This window comes from Urocitellus parryii, chromosome 11 (genome assembly GCF_045843805.1).
Source record: "Urocitellus parryii isolate mUroPar1 chromosome 11, mUroPar1.hap1, whole genome shotgun sequence".
NCBI lineage: Eukaryota > Metazoa > Chordata > Mammalia > Rodentia > Sciuridae > Urocitellus > Urocitellus parryii.
The window spans coordinates 117,439,634-117,467,077 of NC_135541.1; the positions used below are offsets into that span (position 1 = coordinate 117,439,634).

Here is a 27,444-nt window from a genome sequence, read left to right on the forward strand (position 1 = left end):
ATAACTATCCTATGCTCATATATGAATACACGACCCATGTAACTCCACATTATGTACAACCGCAAGAATGAGATCCTAATTAGAATGAGTTATACTCTGTGTATGTAAAATATGTCAAAATACATTCTACTGTCATGTATATATAAAAAAGTCATCTCTATATAAAGTTTTATTGTGTTAAGTATTTTAATTAGAACTTCAATTTTTCAGTAAATATAAGTTTATGCAAGTTATGTATATGTTTTTGATGGAGCCTTGGTTGTTTTCTCTGAAGGAATTGTTTATTTAATCTGAGTTGCCATAATTATTGGCGTAAAGTTTTTTATGTTATCCCTCTTTATCATCTGTATGAAGTCTTTTTCATTCCTGATATTAGAACTTTGTGTGTTCTTTTTTTATTGGTAGGTACCATGGAATTGAACCCAAAGTTGGTGCTTAACCTCTAACAACAACTCCTGCGCTTTTTATTTCTTTTATTTTGAGACAGGGACTTGCCAAGTTTCTTAGGCCGCCTTTGAACATGAGAGTGTCCTGCCTTGGCCTCCTGAGTTGATGGGATTACAGGAATGTGCTATCATGCCAGCTCACTTAAAAAAAAACATCAGTCTGTCTGGAGATTTTTCTATTTTATTAATCTATTGAAAGTTTTATCTTTTGATTTAATTCTCTCAGCTGAGGAAATAGCTCAGTTGGTAGGGTGCTTGCCTTGCATGCACAAGGCCCTGGGTTCAATCCCCAGCACTAATTCTAACATTTTTACAGACATTTATTTGCTCCACTGTCTTCAATATACTCTTCCTTTCATTTTTTGTTTTTAATTGTTCAATATATTCTCCTGGGCCTGGAGGGATAACTTGGTAATATAGTGTTGAACAAGGTTCTGGGTTGAATCCCCAGCACTGGAAAAATAATATGAGCAATAATATGATTCTATTGTTTATAGTTTCTAAAATTGGCAGTTTAGCTTATTGATTTTAGATATTTCTTTTTCCTAATTATTTTAAAGTCTTAAATCTTCCTTTATGGGCTGCATTAGTTTTATTCCACAAATTGGATATGTTGTTTTTTCAATCTTTTCATTCCAAAATGCTTTCCAACTTTCACTTTGCATTTTCTTTAGGCCATGGGTTATTTGTATTTTGAACTGTATGAGGATTTTCCTGAAATTTTCTATCATTTTTTTGTTTGTTTGTATTTTTCATATCATTTCGATTCTTTTAAATAGGTTAGGGTTGGTATAAAGATGTTGTCTTTCGCTGTGCTGTGACGAAGAGCAACCAGGTTTATGTCAACCAGGTCAAGGTTGTTGATTGAGTCACCCAGGTCTTCAGACCTCAAAGTTATCTTTTCATCTCCTCTCTCTGATGTCTTTACATCTTCCTGTAACAAAACTTTCCTACCCAGTTACAAGTAACAAGTAAATTATCTGAGTTTAACTCAATAGACACTAAAAAGTATTGCGTATCTCCAGCACCACACAAATACCACGCACTCATAAGATCCTTTATGTCAACTCAGAAAAAGGAAAGATTCTTTATTTTTCTCTTTTGTAAAATAAAGACTATCTTATGTGGCCTTATTTAATTTTTTTGTGGTTCATTTGTATGTATAGGTACATGAGCGTACACTTTGTGAGTGTGTGTGTGTGTGTGTGTGTGTGCACATGCATGTGTTAACCTCCAAAACATTTTTCTGAACTTTGCTAGGTGGCCTTATTTTACAAATAAGTAAATGAAGAACTGTAGAGAGTGACACTATTTTCTAAACAAGACCAAAGTGAAGACAAGTAGATGATTTTCTGTTATTTTAGATAACCACCTTTTAAATGAAAAGCTAAAAATCCCCACCCCCAATTCCAAGTTAAGCAACCTTCAATGATGTTTCTGAAGTTTCTGGAGTAGAACAGACTTTCTATCCAAGTTCACATTTTGGTGTAGGTCATTTCAGACAAGAATTTCAGGCAAAACTTCTTCAAGCTTGAGGCAAAAAATGTCTTCAGTTTCAAGATGACAGGCAACTTTCCATGGGTGAAAAATTCTTTGGAGAAAAAGCTCTAGGAGGTGAATTAATCCAGACCCCAAAAGCTCTGGGTGAGAGGGCACACCGACTGGATGGGAACCACTTTAAAGATATGAAGATAGACTCCTTTCTTAGCACCTTTAACATGTCTTCATACCATTGACAAATATGCAATGTTAATTTCAGTAACCAGATTTTATTGTTAGTTTCTGTTTGTTTGTTTGTTTCTTTTTTTTTTTTTTTTGAGACCGGGTTTTGCTAAACCATCCAGTCTGGCCTCAATTCGTTATCCTGCCTCACCTTTCCAGTAGCTGGGATTATAGGCACGTGCCACCACATCCATTTTAGTAACCAGTTCTTTTCTGGTGTTTTGTATTTCTTTCATTTCTATGTGAAAAATGGTGAAACGTGTTAGTTCTTTTTCCATTTTCCCCTGATACACCTATTCCTATCAGCCCATTTATGGAATAGTGCTGTTGTCCTTGTAAAACTTTCCTTGAGAATAGGGACCCTGACCTTTATCACAAGCAAGACCTAAATTGAAGTAACTGGAAAATTACTTTTAACACATCACCAGTGTCTTATTTCCCTTTTTATTTCCTTAATGAAAGCAAAGTCCCAAGTGATCTTTAACCTTTTGCTGTTTCTGTTGGTACTTTCAAAACTGTCATCTTGGGGCCCCTGAAGACAAATTCTTCTTCAGGAGTGCTGTTTCCATAAACAGAGGCAGAGTTTACTGTGGGCCCAAGTACAGTCTCAGAGCCTTCCCATAATTCCATCACAGTGACTGCTGTGAGCACATGGCAACTCTCAGTATGATTTCAACCAAATTTCAGGAAAGAGAGAACATAAAATCCACAGAAAATAATTCTTCTTGATCTTGATGTAATGTGGCATGTTTTCAATGATGTATCATTTAATTTCGAGAGTGTTTAGCATTTTAGACTGTGTAACCAAGGATATATCATCACTATTTTTTAGTTCAGTACTTTCTCAATTTGCATCATGATTACTGCAAATGTGTGTCTTTTTTAACATCCTTAAACCTATCCTCTGCATTGCAGACTCGATTGTATGTCTAAATTTTAAATATTATAGCTTCCCTAGAAAAACTTTTCCACGTGTCAAAAAATATGATAAAATATCACTAATAGGAAAAAAATGGGAAAACTGAGTCAATAGCTTTTTGTGTACAGTTCAGGCAAAGAAAAAATAAATTATCTAGCAAAGGCATGCTTGAAATCAGAACTCTGTTCAACTGGGATGCATGTTAGTTGCTGGGGAATGAAAAGATGTTGTTTCAATTTTAGACACATTTGTATCTGTGTCTTTATTCACCGATATTTTTTCCTTCTTATCTAATGTCTGTATACCTGGCATCTCAGATTGTTCTTTTACAAACCCTCTGTGTGTAAAAATAGAAAAAATGATATTACTTGGCCATGATATTTTTAAGAATCTTTGAGGTGAAATTATAATCACTGTTACTTTATGTGGCTTTCCAAAAACATTTATAACGATTTCAATTCCATACTGAATTCAATCTCTGAAACCTGAACTTTAAAAAATGTGTTTGCATCAGCTTGCTGATGTCCTTGCTAACATGTTAGTACATTTCAACATGTTCTTTATACAAAGTTTTCTAAATATTTTATAAACATGTAGATTTCTGTTTCTTATCAGAGAATATCAAAATAATGTAGCATGACATACAAAAGCCTATAAGTCCAACCCTTATTTCTAGCCTTATATTTGGCTTCCTCCTCCTCATTTTTCCCCCCTTTTTTGTGGAACCTCACTGAGTTGCTTGTTTCTTCCATTTAAAATTCATTATAGTCCTGGTAAAATACAATGAAAACAATTTATTTTTAAGAAGAAAGAAAATAGGACCTACATGGCCTTTACTTGTTTGACTATTAGATCAACAGACCTAAAATTAAATACATTCTACTGTCATGTATAAAACATAAAAAACTTTTAAAAATGTATTTTACACTTGAAATATACTGAGTAGATTCTATATGTTCTCATCACAAAATTGCAAAGTATGTGAGTTCATATGCTAATTAGCTTCATTAATGATTCCACAATGTATACAATATGTCAAAACATCATCATCATCATTTGCTTTGTAAATATATACAAATTTGTGTCAATTGATAAAGTAAAAATAAATAAGAGAAAATGCAAAGAAAAAAATATACTGATGAAATTCTATAAAGTTCCTAACAATTTATGTTCAGTTTCTATCCTTGTCATAAATGGATAACCATTGCTTTCTAGTCTGGCTCTGTTTCTTGGATCACACTTAAACATCACTTTGTGTTGTAGGCATTTCCAAATCTTTAGAATCCCAACATTCAAAATTGGAAAATTCTCAATCTTTTTTTTATCTTTAATTAATTAATTAAGTTTTAGTGGTACTAAGGATTGAACCCAGAGGTGCTCTACTACTGAGCTATATCCCCACCTTTTAATTAATTAATTTATTTTTATTTTGAGAAAGATCATTGTTAAGTTGCCCAGCTTGGCATCAAATTTGAGATTCTCCTGTCTCAGTCTCCCAAGTATCTGGAATTACAGGTGTGTGCTACCACACCTGACTTCTGTGCCTTTAATTCCTCCATTTGGAGACCTGTCATGAGTGAGCTTAGCTCATCACCAGTCAACTGCCAGATTCAGTTGAATCTGAAGCCTGTTTTATAATCAAGCAGGAAGAAATGGCCACCCCTTGCCAGAGGGCTTTTACCTATCCTGCCGCACCAAACACTTGCTCCTGACTAGCAACCCTAACCTTGTCTGCTAGTTATTTTTTATATGATTAACTTCACCTTTGCAAAATAGTTCGCAGTCTTCTTTTTTTTTTTTTTCAAATAAGCATCTTCTGCATGAATGTATCCTAGTTCTGCACCTAAAATCGACTTTCTCTCTCCACTATAAATCGTAAGAGGCATTTCAAATGAAATCCTCAGAAACCTAATTCTGTTTCTGTTCCTTTTACCTCCAAGTCTGTTTCTTCCACAGTGTTATCTCAGTTCTTTGTAATTCCAAATAGCTCCTGTTGCTCAGAACAAAAACTTAAGAGTCATTTTAAGCTCTTTTTTTTTATCTAACAGGGAAAAGGGAATCTATCACCAAATTCTATTAACTGTGTTTTGCTTTCTGATGTTGTGCCATGCCCTGCTTTGCTTTGAGAAGGGGTTTGCTGTATTGCCCAGGCTGGCCTCAAATTTCTGGGCACAAGTGATCCCCCTACCTAAAATTCCCTAGTAGCTGAGACCTCAGGTGCACCCGACCAAACCTAGCTGATTCTTGTTTTCAAAGCACACACAGCTCAATGCCTTTTACCACCTCCACCTCTAGCTGTATGGTTTACTGCTGTCATCATCTTCTTGAATCATTACGGTAAATTTGCCTCCACCCTTATTCTTGTTCCCAGATTTACTCCTGACAAAGCAGTCATAATGATCCTTTAAAATGAAGGCAGATAAATCTCTTCTCAGATCAAAACCTCCCAATAACTCCATTCCATTTAAAGAAAAGGGCATATGTCTCAGGGTAATCTACCAGACTGTAAATTATCTGAAGGCTCACATGTTTGGAACCTCATTCCAGTGCCTCCTCCTGGACACAATGTTTAGGGGACAACATGTGAATCAGCTCCTTCACATGTGTTCCTGACTATTTCCTTGGACAGAATTTGAACCTGTTGATGCATACGCTTATTGTCCAATAAAGTTTTTTTTTTGTGTGTGTGTGTGTGGATGAGAAAACTCACTAATATTTGTGAGTTTGCTCCATGTGATTTTTTTGTAACACATAAATATGTCAAACTGAATTTCTTCAAACATCAAACACGTTTTTTCGATACATTTTTATAAAAAAGACATGACTAATTATAAAATATAGAAAATAAACAGGTAAAATTAATGCAACACTAGAAAGGTGACTTCTAGAGGGAAATAAACTAGGAATTTATGTAGCTTATTAATTATGTGTATGCTTATTTTTATGTTACAACATTATATACATGTATGTGCTTTAACAAAATAAGTTTTCTTTTTACTCTTTCCTATGAGATACTAAGAATAAAAATACAAATTGAGAATAAGAACTAAAGCAATAAAGATTCAGCTGAGCATGTTTGAGAATAAAATTCTAGTTTTTGTTATGAAAATTTAAACATATCTTCCATATCATTTTAATTCTTAAACACCATGCCTTTTCTAAAAATCATCATCTTTTTTTTTTCTTTTTCACAGTGCTGGGGATCAAATCCAGGTACTCTGATGTGTTAGAGCTGTCTAACACAGTACTCTACCACTCAACTGCATCCCCAACTCTACCACTCAACTGCATTTTTTGAGATAGGATTGTAAGTTTGAGGCCTCAATTTGCAATCCTGTGCTTCAACTGGAATTACAGTCCCAGTTATTTTGGTCATTTTTCATTAAACATGTGAGGATCCGGCAGTGTCTGAGCTATCCTACTATAATTATGCTATATTTACTTATTACTTTGTGATTGTTAGTACATAATAGTATTCATAATAGTTATAATGAATACTATTATGTACATTCATAATGTACATAATAGTGTTCATTATAGTTATTACACAAAAATTCTTATAGTTTAATATATTTATTAAGATCAAGTAAAATGTGTGTCTCCTTGGAATATAAAGACTTTAAGTTTGTATAGTTATTCCTTGTAGAATATTCAACTAATTCATCATTTTGGAATGCACTATTGAACTTAATTTTTGCTTAGTTATTTTCTGTAACCTGTTGGGAAAGGCAAGTTTATGCATATGAGCTTTCAGTCTTTGTTTACTGGTAAAGAGCAAACACATCCCCTGCCATGTTTACCATGTTTGGTGGAATTATCTTTCCCTATTTTAGACTCTGAGGCCCAAGAGAAATTGCCCCCTCTTTGATAAGAAAATTGGTATAGATGGGCAGAATCCTCTGTGCTATTTATCAAGACCATGGGAGAATGACTTTAAAGGCTTTGGGGACTGTCTGCCCCATTGCAGACCAAGTATACTAGATATTTGGTGGAGACAGATTTCAAGACCCTATTCCACATACTCCAATGCAGTGCTTCTCAACCAATTTAGCTGTAGCGCCAGCGAGTCCATGTGTGGCTCATTCTACCCCTTGAAAGAGTATAAGTAGTAAACCTTGATGGCATTCATGTGGTGCTAACTCTGCAGGCTCACAGTGCAAGAGCTATAGAGGCATGGATTGTTCCACCTAGATTTCAGGACCTTGGGGCCCAGGCAAAGAATAGTCAAAAGTACAGGGCCACTACAAAGTCCTCACTAGGGTAATGCCCAGGGGAATCATGAGGGCAAGATTACCCCTAAGACGACCCAAGACTGGAAGAGTCACTACTGATCACCTTCAGCTTGGGAACACCACCCCTGGCATGTGATTCCAAAACATGAAAAATGCTACTGGGACTTCCCCCACCAAAAGCCATTGGGACAGGGATTCCCGGAGCCTTGGAGACCTTATATCCCTTCCCTGTACAGAAGATGGAACATGTGTCACCAAACCAGGCCATTTTGCTTTCTGTGTAATAAGCATAAACAACAAAACTGCAATAGAGAAGGAGTTGATTCACATGTTTTCCAAATATGAGAAGACAGAACACCCAAGTCTCACATGGGCCTCCCTAAGGATAGGGTTTAGAGGTATTTATGGCATTTAAAAAAAATGATTGTATGAGGTATGGAGAAAGGTGATTGTAAGTAATGAAAAGGGAAATAATCAGTGCTCTGTACATTAATAATCAAATTTGTTGTTATTTATAGGATACAAATTAAAAATATTGGAGTGTTAGCGTGATCTCAGGGATAGTTTTTAGGTCTCTGATAGCAAAAGGAAGCAAATTTCACTATGTGCATATATGAATGTCACAATGAATCCCAATATGTATAATTAAAATGCATTAATAAAAACATTTTTAAAACAGGTCATCTATCAGTTACCTGCACAGGCTCAAGTAATTTCAAGTAATTTTAGTTGGAAAAAAATCTGTTGAGCTCCTGAAAAAACAACTTAGGGAAGTTACTGTTGTGACCCTCATGTCAAAGTAGTTATTTATGACATTGCTTAGCTAGATGACCTCTAACATTGGTGCAAAAAGTATGTAACTGAAAGCTAGTGAAGCTAGAAGTTTATTTGGGTTTTCCCTTGGTTTCACATGGAACTAAAAAGATTACTCTCAAGCTTCAGGACTCAGTACTATTTCTCTTGTGTTTTGGATTTACCTGGAAACTATTATCTTTTTCTTCTTTCCCATTTCTCCTTTTTGGAATGGGAATGTCTATCCTATACCTGTCTCAACATTGTATTTTGGAAGCACAGGACTTGTTTGATTTTACAGTTTTGCAACTATAAAGAATTTTGCTTTGGGGTTAATACCTTAAGTTACATCCATATCTGATTAAGATGATCTTTAGAGACTTTGGGATAAAAATTTAAAGTTGATAATTGAACAAGCAAAGACTTTTGAGGCCATTGGGATGAAATGAATGCATTTTACATGTAAGAAGGTCAAGAATATGGGGGTGAGGGAGAACAAAGATAGATGCCATGGTCTAAATGTTTGTGTACCTCCAAAATTGAGTTTTTTAAATCTAACCTCTAACATGTTGATATCAAGAGGTGGACTGCTGCAGTCTGGCTGGGCACAAATCACGAGCCACTCAAGAGGAACAAACTTTATTTCTGAACTCCACCAGCACACTCCACACACGCTCCCCAGGAACTCTCCTGAATGAATGACACACGGCTCCTCCAGGAACAACCAACCGGAAATCCCCCCGCCACCTCCCCAACCAATTCGAACTCTTCAGGAATCCCCGCGAGAGCTCAACAGGAACTCAACAGGAACTCCGAGAGAACTCAAAAGTCATCATCTTAATGGCTCACTGGCGTCACCTTTCAACCACTACTTCTGGCAAAAATGCCATGCGTCATCCTGACTTGGCTGTGGCCCTCAACAGTGGACCCTTTGGGAGAAGACTCAGTTTGAGAATAGAACCCTGGGGAATGGGATTAATGCGCTTATAAAAAGAAGCCTCTCCTTTCCACCATGTGAATACACTAAAGAGCAGTTGCTCACCAAATACCAAATCTGCTGTGCCATGATCTTGAAATTCCCAGCCTCCAGAACTGTGAGAAATAAATTTTGGTTGTTTGCAAATTACCCAGTCTAAGATATTTTGAATGAGAAAGGCTAAAAATTCAGATAAATTCCAGAATCTGGCACAGAAATTACAATTCCAAGCGTCACTTGGGCAGGAAGCCAAAAAAGGGTTCTCGATGTAATAAGGCAAAAATTGTTGACCTTCCACTCAGTTAATAAAGAGGAAGACCAAAATCTAGTGGCCCTCTTTGGGTGCTAAAGACAGCTCACACCCTACTTGTGTGTTCTTTTGGTCCTCATTGTCAAGGTGGCCTTCAAAGTTACCCATTCCAAATGGGACAGGTCTTGAAGTCAGTCATTCAACAAGCATGAATCCTGATAGGTCACAATAGGTAGCAAAAATCATTCACTGAATACATCAGTGGATGGAATATGAATGTTAATCTCTTGGCCAAAACTCAGGAGATGATCTTTGAAAATTCTAAGATGAACACCTTTGAAGATTTTACCCTGTGTTTGAAGATTTTACCCCGTGTTACTACACGTAGCCACAACCCACACACATGCTAATTGGGGTTTGTGATGACAGGAAACCAATGGTTGTGCACTGGCCTCTAAGATTTTGAACAAGTAGATTTGTCTGATGTGGATACCAGATACACCCTTTTCAAATAGCAACTCCTTGCTTGCCATTGAGCATGGTGGGGATTGAATATCTTATGGCTAGAGTACTTTCTCATTCACAAATACCAACAATAAAGTTGGACAAGCTCAGCCATCAAATGAATGGTAAATCTAAGATCAGACCTGACCCCAGGAGAACAGGAGACTGCATAAACAAGTATCCAGCCTATCAGAATAAACCAAGAAAACTAGAGAAGATACATTGGCCCGTCTTTTGACTATCTGGAGTCCAAGATTTAATGTCATTCTTATTGATGACGTGCTTTACTGACTCCTCTGCAAAGCTAAAGGGAGACAGGGTTCACTGTGCTGGGGCCACCATCTAGTAGGTGTCATCTTTTAACTGAGATTGTGCCTTGGATGTTCTAGCCTGTCTGTCAAACTACATGCTCCGGCAATGACTCTGCAGGTCACTCTGGACTACCATATTTTGCTACATTTTCATCAACTCATGAGCCTTTGCTAGTGGTCTAGCCAACTGGTCAGGAAAATGACAACCAAATCAGTTAACGATTAAGAGATTCCCTCTGTGAAGGCAAGAACTAAAGCATCGGCTTGCTACCTGGGAAAGACAAATACATGGCGCTAATGTGGATATTCATGTAACAAAGGGGGTTTCAAAATTAAAATATACACACTTCTGCTGATCCAGCTTATGCTGAAGAGATAGCAATGATCAATGGCTACATCAATGAATGGATTTCCACCTCAAATAAAAATAGGCCAAGACCCAAGGAATGGTCTTAAAAAAATGTTAAGACTAAGGATGCAGACAATTGTGATTCTTGACAATGGACCAAAATCATACAACAAGAATCTGAGTACACATTCATGAAGACTAGGACCTGAGTCTGACACATTGACTACATCAGACTCCTGGCCCCGAGCCATGAGCACTGGTGGTGTCTTTCCATTGACACCGTCTCAGGCTGAAGTAGGATTATTTCAGTTCAGCAAGTGAACACAAAAGCAACATGCCACATTTTTAGAGACCCCTATAGGACTTTGTTCTGAACTTAACAATAGATACATATTTTACTGTCCAAGCCATAAGACAATGCATACATTCTCACAAAAGGGATGCTCTTTGCATGTACTTTCTGATCTGGAAGTCAATGGAAACATGGAGCAACAAAGCAGTGGACTCAAACAGCAACTTAACAAAGGCACCGAGAAAGCCTGCTAGCAGGGTGATGGTGCCCCCATCGGACCAGCACAGTGTACCCATCAACTGTACTCGAGAGCACGGGAAATAGAACTGCAACGCATGCTGAGAAATACTATCTTGGTAGGCATGATGGACCAGGCAGCCACCTCAAAAGGCTATGCCTTCTATATCCCAATCTGAGAATACACAATCATTTAGTCTTTTTTTCCCCTTTGGAGTACAAGTCTTGTGGGTGGATTGTGCTTCAAGCCACCAATAGTACCAGAAAGAGAACTCTAACTCTTATCTGGAGGAAATTCTTCTCCCAGGGACCTCTCTTCTTTGAGATGTCACAGAGAAGAGGGATGGGACAAGAAGGACCATCATCCTAAATCTCATGCTTCCTTTCTGATGGATAAACCAACATGTTATTTCCATAATATATAAACTACCTTCCTGAACTAGAAAACCAAATCCAAAAGGTCTGGGTCAAGCCACAAGGACAACGGGTGGCCACAGAATTAGTAGCCTCAGAACCAACCGGGGTAAATAGCATAAATTTTGATAATTGGACATAGCACCTCAAGTAATCTAAACAGTTGCCTCTAATCACTGGAAGTTTGGTAAGAAGGCAGGCATTAGGGAAACTAATCCCTCCCACTTTTGTACCTTAAATTGAATACCAGGTGGTGCCTGGATTGACAACACACTGGTCAAGATCGGCACGGCAGTAGAAATACAAGGAGGTTTGAAGTTTTGCTGGGTCTGCCGCACATGTAGTCAGAGCACTTCCTTCCAGATGACAATAGTTCATACATGGCCTGTCACCAGCATGACAGGCATTCCAACAACTCTCAGTGGTTTTAATAAGAGAGAGACAGAGTTAGTGCAGGTTAAGATTCATAGAGTACCTACCACTCCATACATCAAATTTACCTCTAACTTAGATATAAAATAACAGGCCGATATAAACTTTGTAGATGATATGTTCATACATGGTAGGATTTTACCTGGCCACCTAATGCAGAGTAAAACCAGATGTAAGCTTTGTACACTTCGACTACAGAGGTATGCATGGGTTATGTGCTCCTCTGTGGTTATACTGGGCTCTGGAGTTCCTGTCACTCTCAAATGAGGTACGCTATTTAGGAATTTAGGATACTTGAGTTTCTTTTCAAAATTACACTCCAAGTTGAAAAGGCATAACTTTTAACACATTGCAGTGTTGCCTAAGACACTCTGCCAGAAAGATAAACTATTTGCATTCTATTTGTGTGTTATTGACTATGGAAGAGATAGCTAATATTACTGCCGAGCTCTTCAAGATCAATAAGATTCATTAAATTCAGTAACCATGATGGTGATGGATAATCAAATAGTCCTCAATTACCTGCTGGCAAGACTTTTTGTTGTGTATGTATCAAAATTCAGGGAAGGTAGATAATCTAGCTGAAATTTATGTTCAGGTGTGATGGATGTCAGCTTTATGCCCATAGTCACCCTAGACTCATTTTTTTTATCTCTTCAGTTGCCTAATTACAGGCACTTGGGGTGCCCAGATGAGAACCATTCTTTAGGAAGGACTTCCCATCCTACTGGGTTTTATTCTCTTTGTCACTCCAGTAGAGTGTGACTCAAAATAGTAGTTTCTCTTTGAGCAAGCCATATTCATAGGAGTTATTTGAAAATAACACCATATGCAATTTCACCTCCAAATCCAGGTGGGCAAAGTCCTATCCTGGGATTGATATGCTTCACGTCCTGCTTCAGTAGCCAGATTTTGGCAAAGGCAATCTCATACTCATGGTCTTTTGACTACCCCACTTGGCCAATGAATAATGTCTTTAATCCTAGAACATTTTCTTAGCAAGAAATGATCCTTCACTGTGTTTAAGCATGTGCATCAATAGTCTTCAAGCACATCTTCAGCTTTTGGTATTTCAAACTCCAAGAGAGAGAGGACAGGATCCACTGGGATAGTATAAGAGAAGTGTGTCCAGGTCAATTGCTCTGCACTGATGGTAGAGATGGACCCACTGGCCACAGGGGTTTTCCACACCCAATTGAAGATAATTTTACTCTCTATTTTATATGTAAGGAAAAAATTATTCCAGCCAGTGCTTAACTGTTACGTTTTCCTTGGCAACTGATAACAAGATACAATGGGCAACAGTGTTTGGATTACTATGCCCTGTGGTTGTCATGGTGATGATGTTTGATATCCTCATTGTAGTTAGATCCCTTTCCTGGCTATTGAAACTGGTATATGGTGCTCTGTTCTATTGAGACCATATATATGATAAACAATATGAGTCCATTTTTTTATTATTTTATTTTTTATTTGATTGTAAAATAAATAATTATTATTGGTGAAATAATATACCTCCTATGTTCTTGGATAGGCAGAATCAATATTGCAAAATGGCCATTCTACCAAAAGCAATATACAGATTCAATGTAATCCCCATCAAAATACCAATAGCATTATTGACAGAACTAAAAAAAAAAGTTCTAAATTTTATTTGGAAGAATAAGAGATCAAAAATAGTCAAAAGCAATACTGAGCAAGAAGAGCAATGTAGGAGGTATCACAATACTTGATCTCAAATTATGCTACAAAGTTATTGTAACAAAAACAGCATGGTATGGACATCAAAATGCACATGAAGACCAACGGAATAGAATAGATAACACAGAGACAGACTTACTACAGCCACCCGATACTTAACAAAGGTACCAAAAATACATGTCAAAAAAAAAAAAAGATATCCTTTTTAACAAATGGGAAAATTAAACATCCATATGTAGAGGAATGAAACTAGATCCTTATCTATCACCCTGTCCCAAATTCAAGTCGAAATGGATAAAAGACTTAGGGGTTAGACCAGAAACATCACAACTTCTAGAAGGAAACAGAGGATCAACACTTCATCATATTGGTGCAGGTATCAACTTCCACCACAAGTAAAAATCAAGAAATAAAACCAAGAATTAATAAGTGGAATGACATCATATTAAAAAGATTCTGCATAGCAAAGCAAATATTTAAGAATGTGAAGAGATAGCCTACATAATGGGATAAAATCTGTGCCAGCTACTCCTCTGACATTGGATTAACATCCAAAATATCTTAAAAAAAAAACTCAAGAAACAGCACTAAGAAAAAAAAGAATAATCCAATCAATAAATAGTCAAAAGAACTAAACCTGCATTTCTCAAAAGAAAAACCACAAATGGCTAACAAATATATGAAAAATTTTCAATATTTCTAGCAATCCAGGAAATGCAAATCAAAATGCATTTTGATTTCATCTCCAGTTAGATTGGCAATTATAGAGAATATAATAAATAGAAAATGCTGGTGAGGAGGTGAGGGGAAAGGTACACTTATGCACTGTTGGTGGGACTGCAAATTAGTACAACCACTCTGGAAAGAAGGATGGAGATTCCTCAGAAAACTAGGGATGGAACCACCATATGACCCAGCTATCCCAGTCCTCAGTATTTATCCAAAAGAACTAAAATCAGCACACTACAGAAATATAGTCACTGCAATGTTTACTGCAGCACAATCAAAATAACCAAATTTTGGAGTCAGCCCAGATGCCCATCAGTAAATGAATAAGTTAAGAAAATGTGGTTTATATACACAATAGAGTTTTGCTGAGCCATAAAGAAGAATAAAATTATGGCATTTGCTGGTAAACAAATAGAAACAGAGAACATCATTCCAAGCAAAATAAGTCATACAAAGAAAATTAAAGGCCAGGTATTTTCTTTCACATGTGGAACCTGGAACAAAATAAGGGAAAGAAGACAGGAGGGGACATAATATCGTAAATATATAGGGAAGAACAGTTTAGCAGAAGGAGGAGATTGAGAGGGAGGGAGGAGGGATAGGAAAAGGGAGAAAATGTGGAATCAAATTAACAAAAATCACATTATTCACATATATACACATGCCATACAGAATTCACTTTAATGTATGTGTAGAAAGCACCGATTAAAAATAAATAAATGAGTGAAAGGAAGATTAGTAGAGAAAAGAGAATATGGGCAGGGAGAAAGGAAGGGAAGAGGGTAAATTAGGTCTATAATGGAGTAAACTAAATTCCATGAACATATGATTTTGTTGAAGTGCACCAAACTTCTGTGTATAACTAAAGGGCTCTAATAAAAATTATTAAATAAATAGATAAATAAATGGGAAAAAACCCTCCTGCATTTGATTCAATGCATACTTTGTTATAACTACTAACTTTAGTTCTCCCTCTCTTTAGTCTTGCCTGCTTACACAAACATACATATAAATGAATTTATAATTACTAGAATATTTTATGCAACAGGTCTATTAAAATTAGTTAATATCATTGGGCATGGTGATGTACACCTGAAATTACAGCTACTTGGGAGACGGAGGCAGGAAGATTGGCACTTCAAGGTCAACCTGGGTGATCTAGCAAAACTAAGTCTGAAAGTAAAAAGGGCTGCGGATATAGCTCAGTGGTAGAGCATAAGCCTAGCATGCAAAAGGCCTGTGTTCAGTTTCTAATACAACACACACACACACACACACACACACACACACACACACAGAAAAGAGAAAGATAAGAAAGAGGATAAACATTAAACACATTCTATAACATTCTAGCATTTTTGTATTTAAAAAGTGTTTATTTTGCTTTCATATTTTGAGAATTATTATTGTTCTTCATTTGAAAACTATTGATAGCCTAAATGCTTTCTTGACCCCCGGAAATAATGGAACCAGCTCTCTCCCCAAAAGGAATTTCTCCTTTTCCTTTAAATGTAAAATCTGCCTACTGGGGTAATACATAGGTAATACATATGCATTTAGTGTCAAACAAAGATGCCACTCCTAGTGTTTTGGAAATATTTGAAGAGTAACAAGTTGAAAATACTTTTTAATTCTTTTAACATATCGAGTTCAAATTGAGTCTATGCAAATCCTTTCAAATCTGTGCAATTTTTTACCACAATTTAGCTAATTTGGCCAGCCAATGGCTTAAAGGAAAATGATTAAGAAATTCTTTGTTTCATCCCAAGACATAGGGGAGAGTCAGAAGCTGATGCTCTTACACTCAGGAGACTTCAGAAAACTAAACACAAGCAAGGCAGCTCCTGGAACTGGTTTTCAAACTGAGGCTAGGAACTGAGGAGTAATCCACATTTCATGTCTTCCTATGAAGCATCCCTCCATAAAGTCACCTAATAATTGCTCGTAAGCTTTGAAAGAAGCAGGTGGTAGCAACCCCTGGTGTAGATATCACTTTCTCATCATGAATAACACTAGCTGTGAGGCTGCTGTAAAGAGCACTGCAGGCAGCAGAGAGTTGGCAAACGGAAGTATGTACTGGCGAGAGAACACAAAGCAGGTGCTACTTGTAACTTGCTGGAAGGCTGTGTTGTGGAAATATTTAGAGGTTCTGAATTTCTTCTGGTGCAGATAAGCTGATTGGGATCATAGTAATTTTGGTGTAGATACAATCATGCCCCATTTTGTAATCCAGGTGATACTTGTGTTTAAGAATTAGTGTTTTTTTTTTTTTAACTACTTGACATGAAAAAAAAAAAAAACCTCTATACACTTTGTATAAAACTCAATGAGTTTGAGAAGATATACCTATGAAATAATCACCACCAAAACCACACATATATTTATTACCTCTTAAAATTTCTTTCTTCCTTCTTTATGATTTGTAGTAGTTTTGGGTGTGTGTGTGTATGTGTGTGTGTGTGTGTGTGTGTGTGTGTGTGTGTATGGTAATAACACATAAGATCTACCCTCTCAGCCAATTTATAGTTGCACACCCTATGAGGTCTAATATATGTTCAGAATATGTTATTTATACGTAACCGAAACTTTGCACTCTTTAACCATCCCTCCCCCTAGTATTTCTTCCCTGCTGTGACCCCTGCAAGCCATGATTCTGCTCTCTGCTTCCGAGAACTCATCTCTTTTGCCCTGCAACAATTTTCAATACCTGTGCAGTGGCCTTTAAGGTCCCTAAATGGTCTGACTCCAACTCACCAGCCTCATCTGCTACCAAGTTCTTCATCACTTATGCCAGTCCAATTACAGTCTAGCTACTGTAATCCTCATGACATTTAGAAAAGTCCCAACGTAATGACACTTCGTTTCTTGTTCCTTTATTTGGAATTCTGTTTCCCCCAGATATGCACAGATTGCTTCTTGTTCTTCCTTGAGGTCTCTTCTCAAACACCACATTCTCTCTGTGCCCATTTGTCTATGATCTTTAAAACGATGGCCCTCGTTTCTCTCTGTTCCTCTCTCTTGATTCAGTTCTCAATGGAAACATATCTCACCACCTCACGTGTAATATTTTTGTTTACTTACTGTCTCCCATACTCCTCCACTATTAATTTAACCTCTGTAAAAATAGGGCATATTGTTCTTGAGTCTCTGCTGTATTTCATTACCTGTAATAGCACTGATCATGTAACAGCTTTCCAATACATACTTGTTGGATGTATAATATAGTAATGAAAGAAGAAATTTTGGAGCAATATTGCCTTTAATACTTGGTAGTAATGTGACCTTTGTCTCCCCATCTCTCATATGGGAATAATAGTGCCTGCTCAGGATTATTAGAAGGACAATATGAATTGATATGAATAGGTATGCAAAGAGTGTCTGACCTAACAGAGGCTCCATTCAAATAATTTTATTATTCAATCAGCTGAAACCAAAGAAGAGATACTTCTCATTTGCTTTAATAATTGAGTTTATGCTCAATAATTACTATATCATTATTATATCATTGATAGAGGAGTCAATAATTAGAGTTCCATTTTTGACAGTGGTGTTCACACTTGGATCAGCAACATAAAGGGAGTGAGAGGTCAAACAACTTATAAGGAGGTATTGGTGCCTGGCTGTATTGGAAAAATGAGGACACAATCCAAAGAAAGATTTGATCTTGATAAACTAGTAAACTGATGGGATCATTTGTGGAAGAAAGTGAGAATGGGAAAATGGTAAGTGAGGAAAGATGATGAACTGGTTCTCAGAAATTAAGGGTAAAGTCAAAGTTCCCAAAATGTCCAGGTACTTTCTGTGAGTAATTTGAAGAAACAGTCCTGTGCTTCAACCACGCTGCTCCCTTTGAACACAGGCTCCAGGGCAGGTGTGCACGTGTATCTTTGCAAATCTGCAGGTGGCGCACTGGGAGGCCCAGATCCAAGTTTCAGTTTACGCTGCTCCACTTAATCAGGTCTTCCACATCCTCAGCTTGGCTCATTCATTAGGCAGAGAACATCACACAGGCATCCCCCAGGGCCCTGGTCTCCTGAGTGGATATGGCTACCATGTTCTTCTCAGCTTTGACCCCCATGTATTTTGATTCTTCATGTTTTTTTGCAAACTTCTCCAGCAACTATGCTATTTCAAGAGCAAGGATACCTCCTCAATCTCTTGTTCCAAGCTCAACATCTGTCATTGCTGGAATATTTGTGTTCAAAGTAGAACACAGTAAGTGGTTTTATTTTTGGTGGACATGGAAAGTGCTATCTTTTCTTTCACTCTTTTTTTTTTAAAAATAATAGTTTCTTGAACTCTGTATTACCTCAAAAAGCGATCTATTCACTAATGGTCTGAGAAGCATAAATTTTAAAGAAATGTTATGCCATTCAAACTGGCATACCTTAATAAATTTGGTTATTATTTAGGCTTATACAGATAAATGAAAGTCAAAAAGTTTTCCAAACCCCTTGAGTATCTTCTAGGTTAATAGAACTCTTGCAAAGAAAAGTGTGCAGAAGTACTATTTTAGTTCATAAGAGGTTTATATATATAATTCTGTTACTCTTAGCAAATAACTAGTAGATATATTAGTTATAATAATTATTTAAAGATCTAGCTCTGACACAGTTTTACAAAGTTTGGCACCCAGGCTTTGTTGACATTAAAACAAATGGCAAGAAATTTGGGGCAATGAAAGTGTGATCCAGATAGAGAATGTAACTATTAGTATTGAGAGAAGTATTTAAAGTTTTGACAACTTGTCTTTTTGGAATTAGTAACCTGTGTTCTTTGTAGACATGGAACCTTGTTTGGAGAAAGAAATTGATTCGTAAATTTGATTTAAAGTAATTATCAAAAAAAAAAAAAAAAAAAAAAATAATAGTTTCTATGTTTGAGCCAAAATGATATAGTTTACAATACTAGAAAACACCTGTCTCCTGAAGTGATTTAGGGTCATATTTCTTTTTCAATACAAGATTTTGGATCCTGATCCAGTGTTTTTGTTTAAACAGATACATTTTTTTTTAATCTGAAAGTTTCTTCTCCATCTTTAGTTTTTGTTACAATTTGTTTGTTGAACCAGGTTCTGTGTTATTTAAACTTTCCACAGTCATGCTGTTTGCATCCTCATGACATAATAAACACTGAATGAACTTTTCAAGGATACTTATTTTATACCTATGATATTTAGGGAAGGAGATCAGGAATCTTATATGTACATATATAATCTCAGTTTTTGAGAACATGTTTCATTCATTTTATTTTTTTTGTTCATTTTAATTATACATGACAGGATTATTAGGAGGATTATTATTACAGTCAATATTGACATACTTATACAACATGGCATATTTCTCATTATTGGATCTCAGTCTTGGGCATGTACATGATGTGGAGATTCACTGTGATATATTCATCTATGTATATCAGAACGTTATGTCAGATTTATTCCACTGTCTTTACTATTCCTGTCCCTCCTCCCTTCCTTTCATTCCTCTTTATCTAATCCACTGAACATCTGTTCTCCATCCTTATTGTGTGCTAGCATCCACATATCAGAGAGAACATGAGACCTCTGGGTTTTGGGGATTGGCTTAGTTCACTTAGCATGATAGTCTCCAGATCCATCCATTTACTCACAAATGGCAAAAATCGTTCTGCCTTATGGCTGAGTAATATTCCATTGTGCATATATATCATGTTCCTCTGTTGAAGGACACCTAGGTTGGTTTTATAGTTTAACTATTGGTTTCATAGCAGATATTGAACTGCTATAAACATCGATGAGGCTGTGTCACTGTAGTGGGCTGATGTTAACTCCCTTAGATATATACAGAAAAGTGGAATAATTGGGTCAAAGAGTGATTTCATTCCTAATTTTTAAAAGGAAACTCATACTGCTTTCTAGACTGCAAATTGCACCAATTTATAGTCCCACGTGCAATGTTTGAGTGTGCCTTTTCCCCCACATCTTCACCAACATTTATTGTTACTTGTATTCTTGATAGTTGCCATTCTAACTGGAGTGAGATGAAATTTCAGTGTAATTTTAGTTTTCATTTCTCTCTCAACAAATATTTGTTGACCGTTCATATTTAAGAAGTGTCTGTTTAGCTCCTTTGCCCATTTATTGATTGTGTTGTTTGGTCTTTTGGCATTAAGCTTTTTGAGTTTTTTTGTATGGTGAAATTACTCAGTTTAAAGGCTTACATGGCAGGGTTAGCATAAAATGTTTCTGACAATATCCTGGATCAATATTGAAAAATTCCCCAAATCACGTTGACCTGGTGTTTCTTATGAAATGATTATATGTCCTCTGACTTTTTAAAAAACCCATCTGTGTCAGTTTTATGAGGATTGGGAATGCACATGAGTAAGTAGCCTTCATCCACCTCCCCAGGAAGCATGTCATGTGCTCCACTCAAACCTATGCCCACATCTCAACTAGAGCACCTTCTCACCAAAAGAACTAGACTGCATTAAGTTAGTGCGTTCAGAGACCTAGAGTTTCCTCGAAATCACAGCACACAACAGTCATCCTTCCCTAGGAGACTCCCTGGGATTTACCAAAGCACAGCAGAAAAAAACCCACAGTAGCATGTTATGGGCAACGAGGCTTTTCACTCTTAAGATAGAGGAGTCAGATTAGATGCTTTGGGATTGCCTTCCTCCTTCCTAAGTCTACATCTGTACATAAGATGCTGTCATATACAGAAAGATTATAACTGAAGGAAAGAGAGAACTTAGAGTGAGCATTTTTTCATCTTTGAACAATATGATTGATCTACCTCTAGCTTTTAGTGACACCAGCACTTTGGAAACTCATTGGTACCTGGAAATATATCACCCATCAGATAAAGATTGGTGTCACTAAAAGCTCTTCTTGAGAGTCAACAGTTGGTATCACTTTTCAATTGAAATATATACTTATTTTAATATACATATTCATTAGCCCAAAATGTCAATCTATAATCTAAGCAAGAGGCTACAATGTGATCAAGACATTTAGGATGTCTTGATGAAATTTAGGATGACATACTTCCTATGCTTTAAATGAAAAAGTCAATAAGTGCATAAAACCATGAGGTAATTACAACTAAATTAAATATTCAAAATAAACAGAATACAATGCAGTATGGAGAATTCTTGGAAATCTGGGAATGAAACCACCAATTGACCCGGCTGTCCCTCTCCTCTGTGTATACCCAAAGGACTTAAAAACAGCATACTACAGGGACACAGCCACATCGATGTTTATAGCAGCACAATTCACAATAGCTAAAATGTGGAACCAACCTAGATGCCCTTCAATAGATGAATGGATAAAAAATGTGGCATATGTACACAGTGAAATATTATTCAGCAATAAAAGATAATAAAATCATGGCATTTGCATGTAAATGGATGGAGTTAGAGAATATAATGCTAAGTGAAGTAAGCCGATTCCAAAAAAACAAATGCTGAATGTTTTCTTTAATATAAGGAGGCTGATTCATAGTGATATAGGGAGAGGGGGGAGCATGGGAGGAATAGACAAACTCTAGATATGGAAGAGGGGTGGAAGGAGAAGGGAGGGGCCATGGGGTAATTAATGATGGTGGAATGGGATGGTCATTATTATCCAAAGTACAAGTATGAATACACAAATTAGTGTGAATATACTGTGTATATCACCAGAGATATGAAAAAATGTGCTCTATATGTGTAGTAAAAATTGTAATGCCTTCTGCTGTCATATATTAAAAAATAAATAAATAAATATATAAAGATATTTGAAATAAACTAAGAAAAAATAAACAATATTTGAGTATGACTGAGGTGGAGTGTGTTACTTAGACTAATCGGCAAATTTCTTTCTATACAAGTGACACTTGAACTGAGAAGAAGCTTGATGTAATTGAGGGACAAAAAGAAATTGAGTGTCACAGAAACACAGGATGTGGTAGAGGAAAGATCAGGCATGGAACCATGAAAGTTAGCCTGTGTCAGATGGTGGCTTCAAAAATGATTGTGACTGGAATAATGGCAAAAATTATTTAAATGAGAAACATAGGAAAGATGTTTCACTAGATACCTTGTCTTAGAAATGAAAGGTCTGTTCTTGACCCTCTTTATTTTCAAAGAGGTCACCCTCACAGATTTAAACCATGGAGAGAACACTTGGATTCCAACATTTGCTGCTTCGAACAACCGCTCAGAATCCTGCCTTCCTCTCTGGCCTCAGCAAAGCCTCTAGATAAGCTAACCGAATGCGTCATACAGAGGGTGATGGACTCTCACCAGTGGAAGGCAGCCTCAGTGCCTCCTTCTTAGGTAAATACTCTGCCCTGAATAAGTGACTGTTGAACTTGAAAATGCTTCACATGCAGTTATAAGCTTACACTAAGAAGCCTCCACACTCTGTTCTATTATCTCATGCAAAGAAAGGAGTTGAATGGACGTCTGCATGAACTCTGTGCTCTAATAGTTTCTCGGATTCCAACAAGCTCATTCCAATGTATCTCAACTCAACTAGATAATTTAATAATTTATATAAAAAGAAGGGAAACAAACTATATGATGATGGTGATGAGGATGATGTTGGGATGATGATGAACCAAAATAAAGTAAGCACACAGCTAAACTGGCATCAAACCCATCTTTCCATCGTTGTCTTTCCTCTGACTCCACCCATTAAAATTGTCCTCCAATCACATGTTGTCTTCCTCATTGCTCAAAATGTACAATTTTCCCCCAGAATATGCGCATCAACAAAGACATAGACATTTTCTTGGAAGTAGGAATGATAATTTGAACCTGTCCTTGCTTGACAGGTGATATCCCACGTGACATGGTTTTATTTAAATATCCTGAAGATGCATTAACATTATTATGCAAATCACAGTAGAGTCTGAGGCATTCACCTGCCTCCTTTATCTCTGGTGAGAGGGAAAGAAGAACTGCTTTAGTGAGCACACAGTGAAATGATGCAGAGATTTCAGAGAAGAAATGGACTAAGACAATATTGGTTTATGTCAAAGTAAATATATTTTGGTCAGCATTGGTTAAAATATATTACATCCAGGCAGAAACAGAAACATCATTTATGAGGCTAGTGCCAAATGAAAATGCAATATTTCTTGGGGTATTTTGAAGCATTAAACCAAGACGGGTCCTTTCAGAGCAGGAAATCATGTGCTTACTAGTACATACACCTAAATCCTACTTTCAAGCATCTGAGAGGAAAGGGTAGAGTAAAAAACCCTAAAGGATGATTGATCAGAGCAGGAAGAGGTTGAGTGTGTTGAGGAAGACCAGTCCAATCTGAGGAGTACAGAAGAGCTTTCAAATGGGCAATCCTGGGAAACAACCATGAGAAGAAGGCATCTGAGTTCCATCTTGAAGGATCAATGGTGATGAACAAAGCAAAAAAAAAAAAAAAAAAAGATATTGCCAGAAGATGAAAAGCAAAGGGTTTCCAAAGGGATCCATATCTCTGCCACAATAAGTTGTTTGAATAATATCATATTTTCTTCAGAGGACAAGAAGCATATGTAAGAAGTAGATAAGGAGTTTACGTGCAAGGCAAACCAATGTCACCAGAGTTGGTTTAGACTTGTTTTCCACTTCAAAATTCTCTTTTTGATCCAGGACTCTGATGTCATGTGAAGCTGATGTGCTGGATTCCTGGGGTCCTGGGTTTTGGCTCCCAGGGGAAAGGCGGACTTGGATCTACCGGGAGACAGGATTTTCCAATTGGAGCTGTGAGAAAAGAAGAGGATCTTAAAGAAGGGGAATCACAGAGAAAGGGGGAAAGGGAAAAAAGATACACAGGATGAACAAATAAAGAATGAAAAAAAATCACACCTCTGCTTTTTACACCACAAGTGCAGTCCAAACAGCAGGACCAAGGTGAGGATGGCAGCCAAACACATCAGAAGCAGCAAGATGGTGTATCCACCTGGTTGGGATAAAACAAGCAGAGGGACCCGTGAAATGCTCCTGATCCCCCACAAGTTAGGCTTCGGTCATGGGGGCAGGGGGTTTCCTGGGGTTCTCACTGTGTTCTAGAGCCTGTATTTCAATCCCCCCCCCCAGTCTATGTCCATCATGTGCCCACCCCAGCCCTCTTCCACCAAATCAATCGTTTCTTTTTTCTTTAGTTACTCTAATTTCTGATTTCCAATTTCTTTAAATTTGCTTGCTATCACTCCTTCCCCTTCTTTATTTGGATTTTCCCACTTTTATCCTTCCCGCACTTAGGATTTCTACCTAGTTCCCCAGTTCCTCACTGAAAATCCCTAGGGCTATTTTCCGTGGTTCCCCGCTGGGTCTCAGTCCTCTCACCCCAGTGAATGATTATATCATGGCTTCCCAGACTGCTGTGCTTCACCCTGCAGGCCAGGCCAGCTGCCTCCCGAGCGGCCACATTCAGAGTCACCCGAAGATACCACGTGCCATCAGCATTAGGCAGGAGGTCACCTCGCTGAGTGCCCCGTTGCTCCTGGTCGCCCCGCATCCACATCACCCACACGGGCTTTGGGTAGAAGCCAGAGACGTGGCACACCAGCAGCAGACGGCCAGGCCCAGGACTGGGGCCACTGGACAGCCAGGCCTCAGGCTTCACTACACAGGGGGAAAGTGGGGAGAAATGGAAGTTTTGTGAGCACTTTGAGCTCGAGTTCAGGTATTGGGTGCCTTAGAAGTTTGAGTTACCACTTCTTTCATATATTCTTGGGAAAACAATCCTGAAGCCAGGCATCTCTCCCTGGGACCTCTTATTGCGTGTTTCAACAAGATGATGAGAAAGGGCGAATCCAAACAAAGGAGTAAGAGCAATAGGAGTAGGAGGGGACTCACCTTGCCTCTCTAGCTCTGACTTCCCTGCTGCAAGGACGCCTGCCAGAAATCGAGGGCAAGTGCCATCGAGGAGGCTCTGCACTATTTCCTTGATATCTTCGTAGAGATTGAGCACCCGGCAGACGTTCTGGGCCCGACTCCCTCCTCTTGGAGATGGCTGCCAGGAACCCCCTTGGAAGCTCAGGAAGTCTGATCCCTGGTATGCTCCATTAAAGAAGCTCTCTGAGGCCTGCCCAGCATGCAGTCTACAACCTGATGAAGTCTGGAGCTCAAGGGGGTCTGAGGATGGACAGAAAAGAGAATCAATATGAACATAAAAAAAAATCCAGAGAGCGATGGAATTCAAAGGAGCAAATTGCTGGGGAATCCTATAGGAAACTAGAATTGAGATGCAAAATGGGAAGCAGATGTGTGGGAAGAAAATTGGAAGCTAATAAATGTATATTGGAATAATCATATTGGAATAATTGATAGGGAAGGCATAGAAGACAGGAGACCGGTCTGGGAAATCTCATGGAGGAGTGGTGAGGTCAAGGTCAGGCCATGTGAACACTCAGTCCAATGACAGAGGGGCAGAACGTGAGGGTGTGTCCAGGGGTGGGAAGAGAGAAGCTCAGGCGGGCCCTGCTGTGCATATGGCAGGATGGGGGTGGTGAAGGGTGAAGCAGAGAAGTGAGTGTGAGCCAAAGGGAGGCAGGGAGCAAGGTCAGGAAGGGTTAAGATGGTAGAATCTGGTCCACCCCACCCCCCACCCCACCCCCGCCACTTTGATGATGGCCAGAGAGCCCAGACAGAAGTCGAGTTGGAACACCAAACTCACATTCAAACTGGAACTGACTAGAAAAGGCTTGCACGACCCTGATGAAACCGTGGAAGTACATCTGTAACAGTGACTGAAGACTCTTCACCTCCTCCTTGCTGCAGTTTCCAAGGGACCAGGGCTTCAGGTCCTTGAGGGAGCCTAAGACCTTGTCCCAGCCCAGAATTTCCAGGTCACCCAGCCAGCCAGAGGCCTGGGTGCTGGCCCAGCTGTGGTTGGCAAAGGAGGAGATGTGGACTAGGCGGAAGGAGAGGGGCTCTTCTGCTGCTGCATGATGTGGTCCTAGAGCCTGGGGAGCTGAAAGGGAGGAGAGTGGTCGGTGGAGAGAAGAGATAATGCAGGAAGAAGAGGAATTCAGGGTGGAAAGAAAGAATGCAGATAGTTACAGTTTTCAAATATCCCAATACCCTCTATTCCCTAATCCAGGCCCCTATTGCTAAAATCAGAGACAGAAACTGAGATGAGAAGCAAGAATTCTCTCCCAGGATGCAGTCTGGAGTGTAGACTCCAAGGGCAGATTGTAAGAGAATTGCCTCCTTCGGGCAGATTCTCCAAGGGCTTTCTCCCCTGTGCCTGACCACAAATATCTTTTCTCCTGAGCTCTTCTTACCAGTTGTGCTTTTCCCATGGCAGAGAAGTCCCTCGAAGAGGAGAAGGAGCAAGAGCAGCATTTGGAGCTTTGATGTCTTGGCCAGGAAGCTCTCTTCAGAAGTCAGATATATGCTGCCCTCCCCACACCTTCTCCTACTCTCCTCTGTCTCTCTGTGGCACAGACTAACCTCTGCCTCTACCCACTTCCCTATCAGAAAATCCTCTCTTGCCTTGCTCAGCCACAGCCTCCCATAAGGTCTCTCATTTCCCTCTCTCTCCCCCACTGTTGGCTTCCAAGTTTCTCCTCTCTTACCTGCATTCTCCTGACCTCTCCTATTGCACCAACTGCACAAATCCCGGAGTCTTGGATTTGGACAAAGTCTGTAGTCTGTCATATGGCTACAAAAGTCAATGGCATTTGGCCTTAGAGAAATCTAGTTCACCAGAGTTGTCATCTGCAAAAGGAAGTGGTGGAAGTCACTCAGATGGTGCACAATAACCTTCCTGCAATCTTCCCTTTGCTTATCTATCTGGGGTCTTCTCCTCATCATCACCTTTTCTCCCTTTTATTGGTTCTCTCTGTCTTTCTCTACCTGAGTATTATTTTTGCCTCTGTATGTTTATTTTTACTCTGTATGATTATAATCCACAAACTTCTTTCTTGGAATGACATGTTTGCTGGGGTAGTATCCTACTCTGAAAATAGGCACTGTGCTTGCAAGAGAAACTAAGATAGATGAACTTCCAAGAGAAACTCCTTTATTCTTTTTTTAAAAAATATTTTTAGTTGTATATGGACACAATGATTTATTTTATTTATTTAGTTTTTTTTTTTTTTTTTTTTATGTGGTGGTGGGGATCCAACCCAGGGCCTCACACATACTGGGCAAGTGCTCTACC

At 38.3% G+C, this 27,444-nt stretch overlaps 1 protein-coding gene across 1 annotated transcript; it reads right to left on the bottom strand.

Moving 5' to 3' along the window:
- Positions 1-23,779: 23,779 nt before the first annotated feature.
- LOC113176359 (T-cell surface glycoprotein CD1e, membrane-associated) lies at positions 23,780-26,683 on the bottom strand. Its single transcript, XM_026380825.2, has 6 exons — positions 26,564-26,683; positions 25,954-26,250; positions 25,134-25,412; positions 24,621-24,899; positions 24,141-24,234; positions 23,780-24,035 (listed from the first exon to the last, which is right to left on the bottom strand). The coding sequence occupies exons 1-6, from the start codon at positions 26,622-26,624 to the stop codon at positions 23,870-23,872; spliced, it is 1,176 nt and encodes a 391-aa protein (XP_026236610.2). The 5' UTR covers positions 26,625-26,683; the 3' UTR covers positions 23,780-23,869.
- Positions 26,684-27,444: the final 761 nt, after the last annotated feature.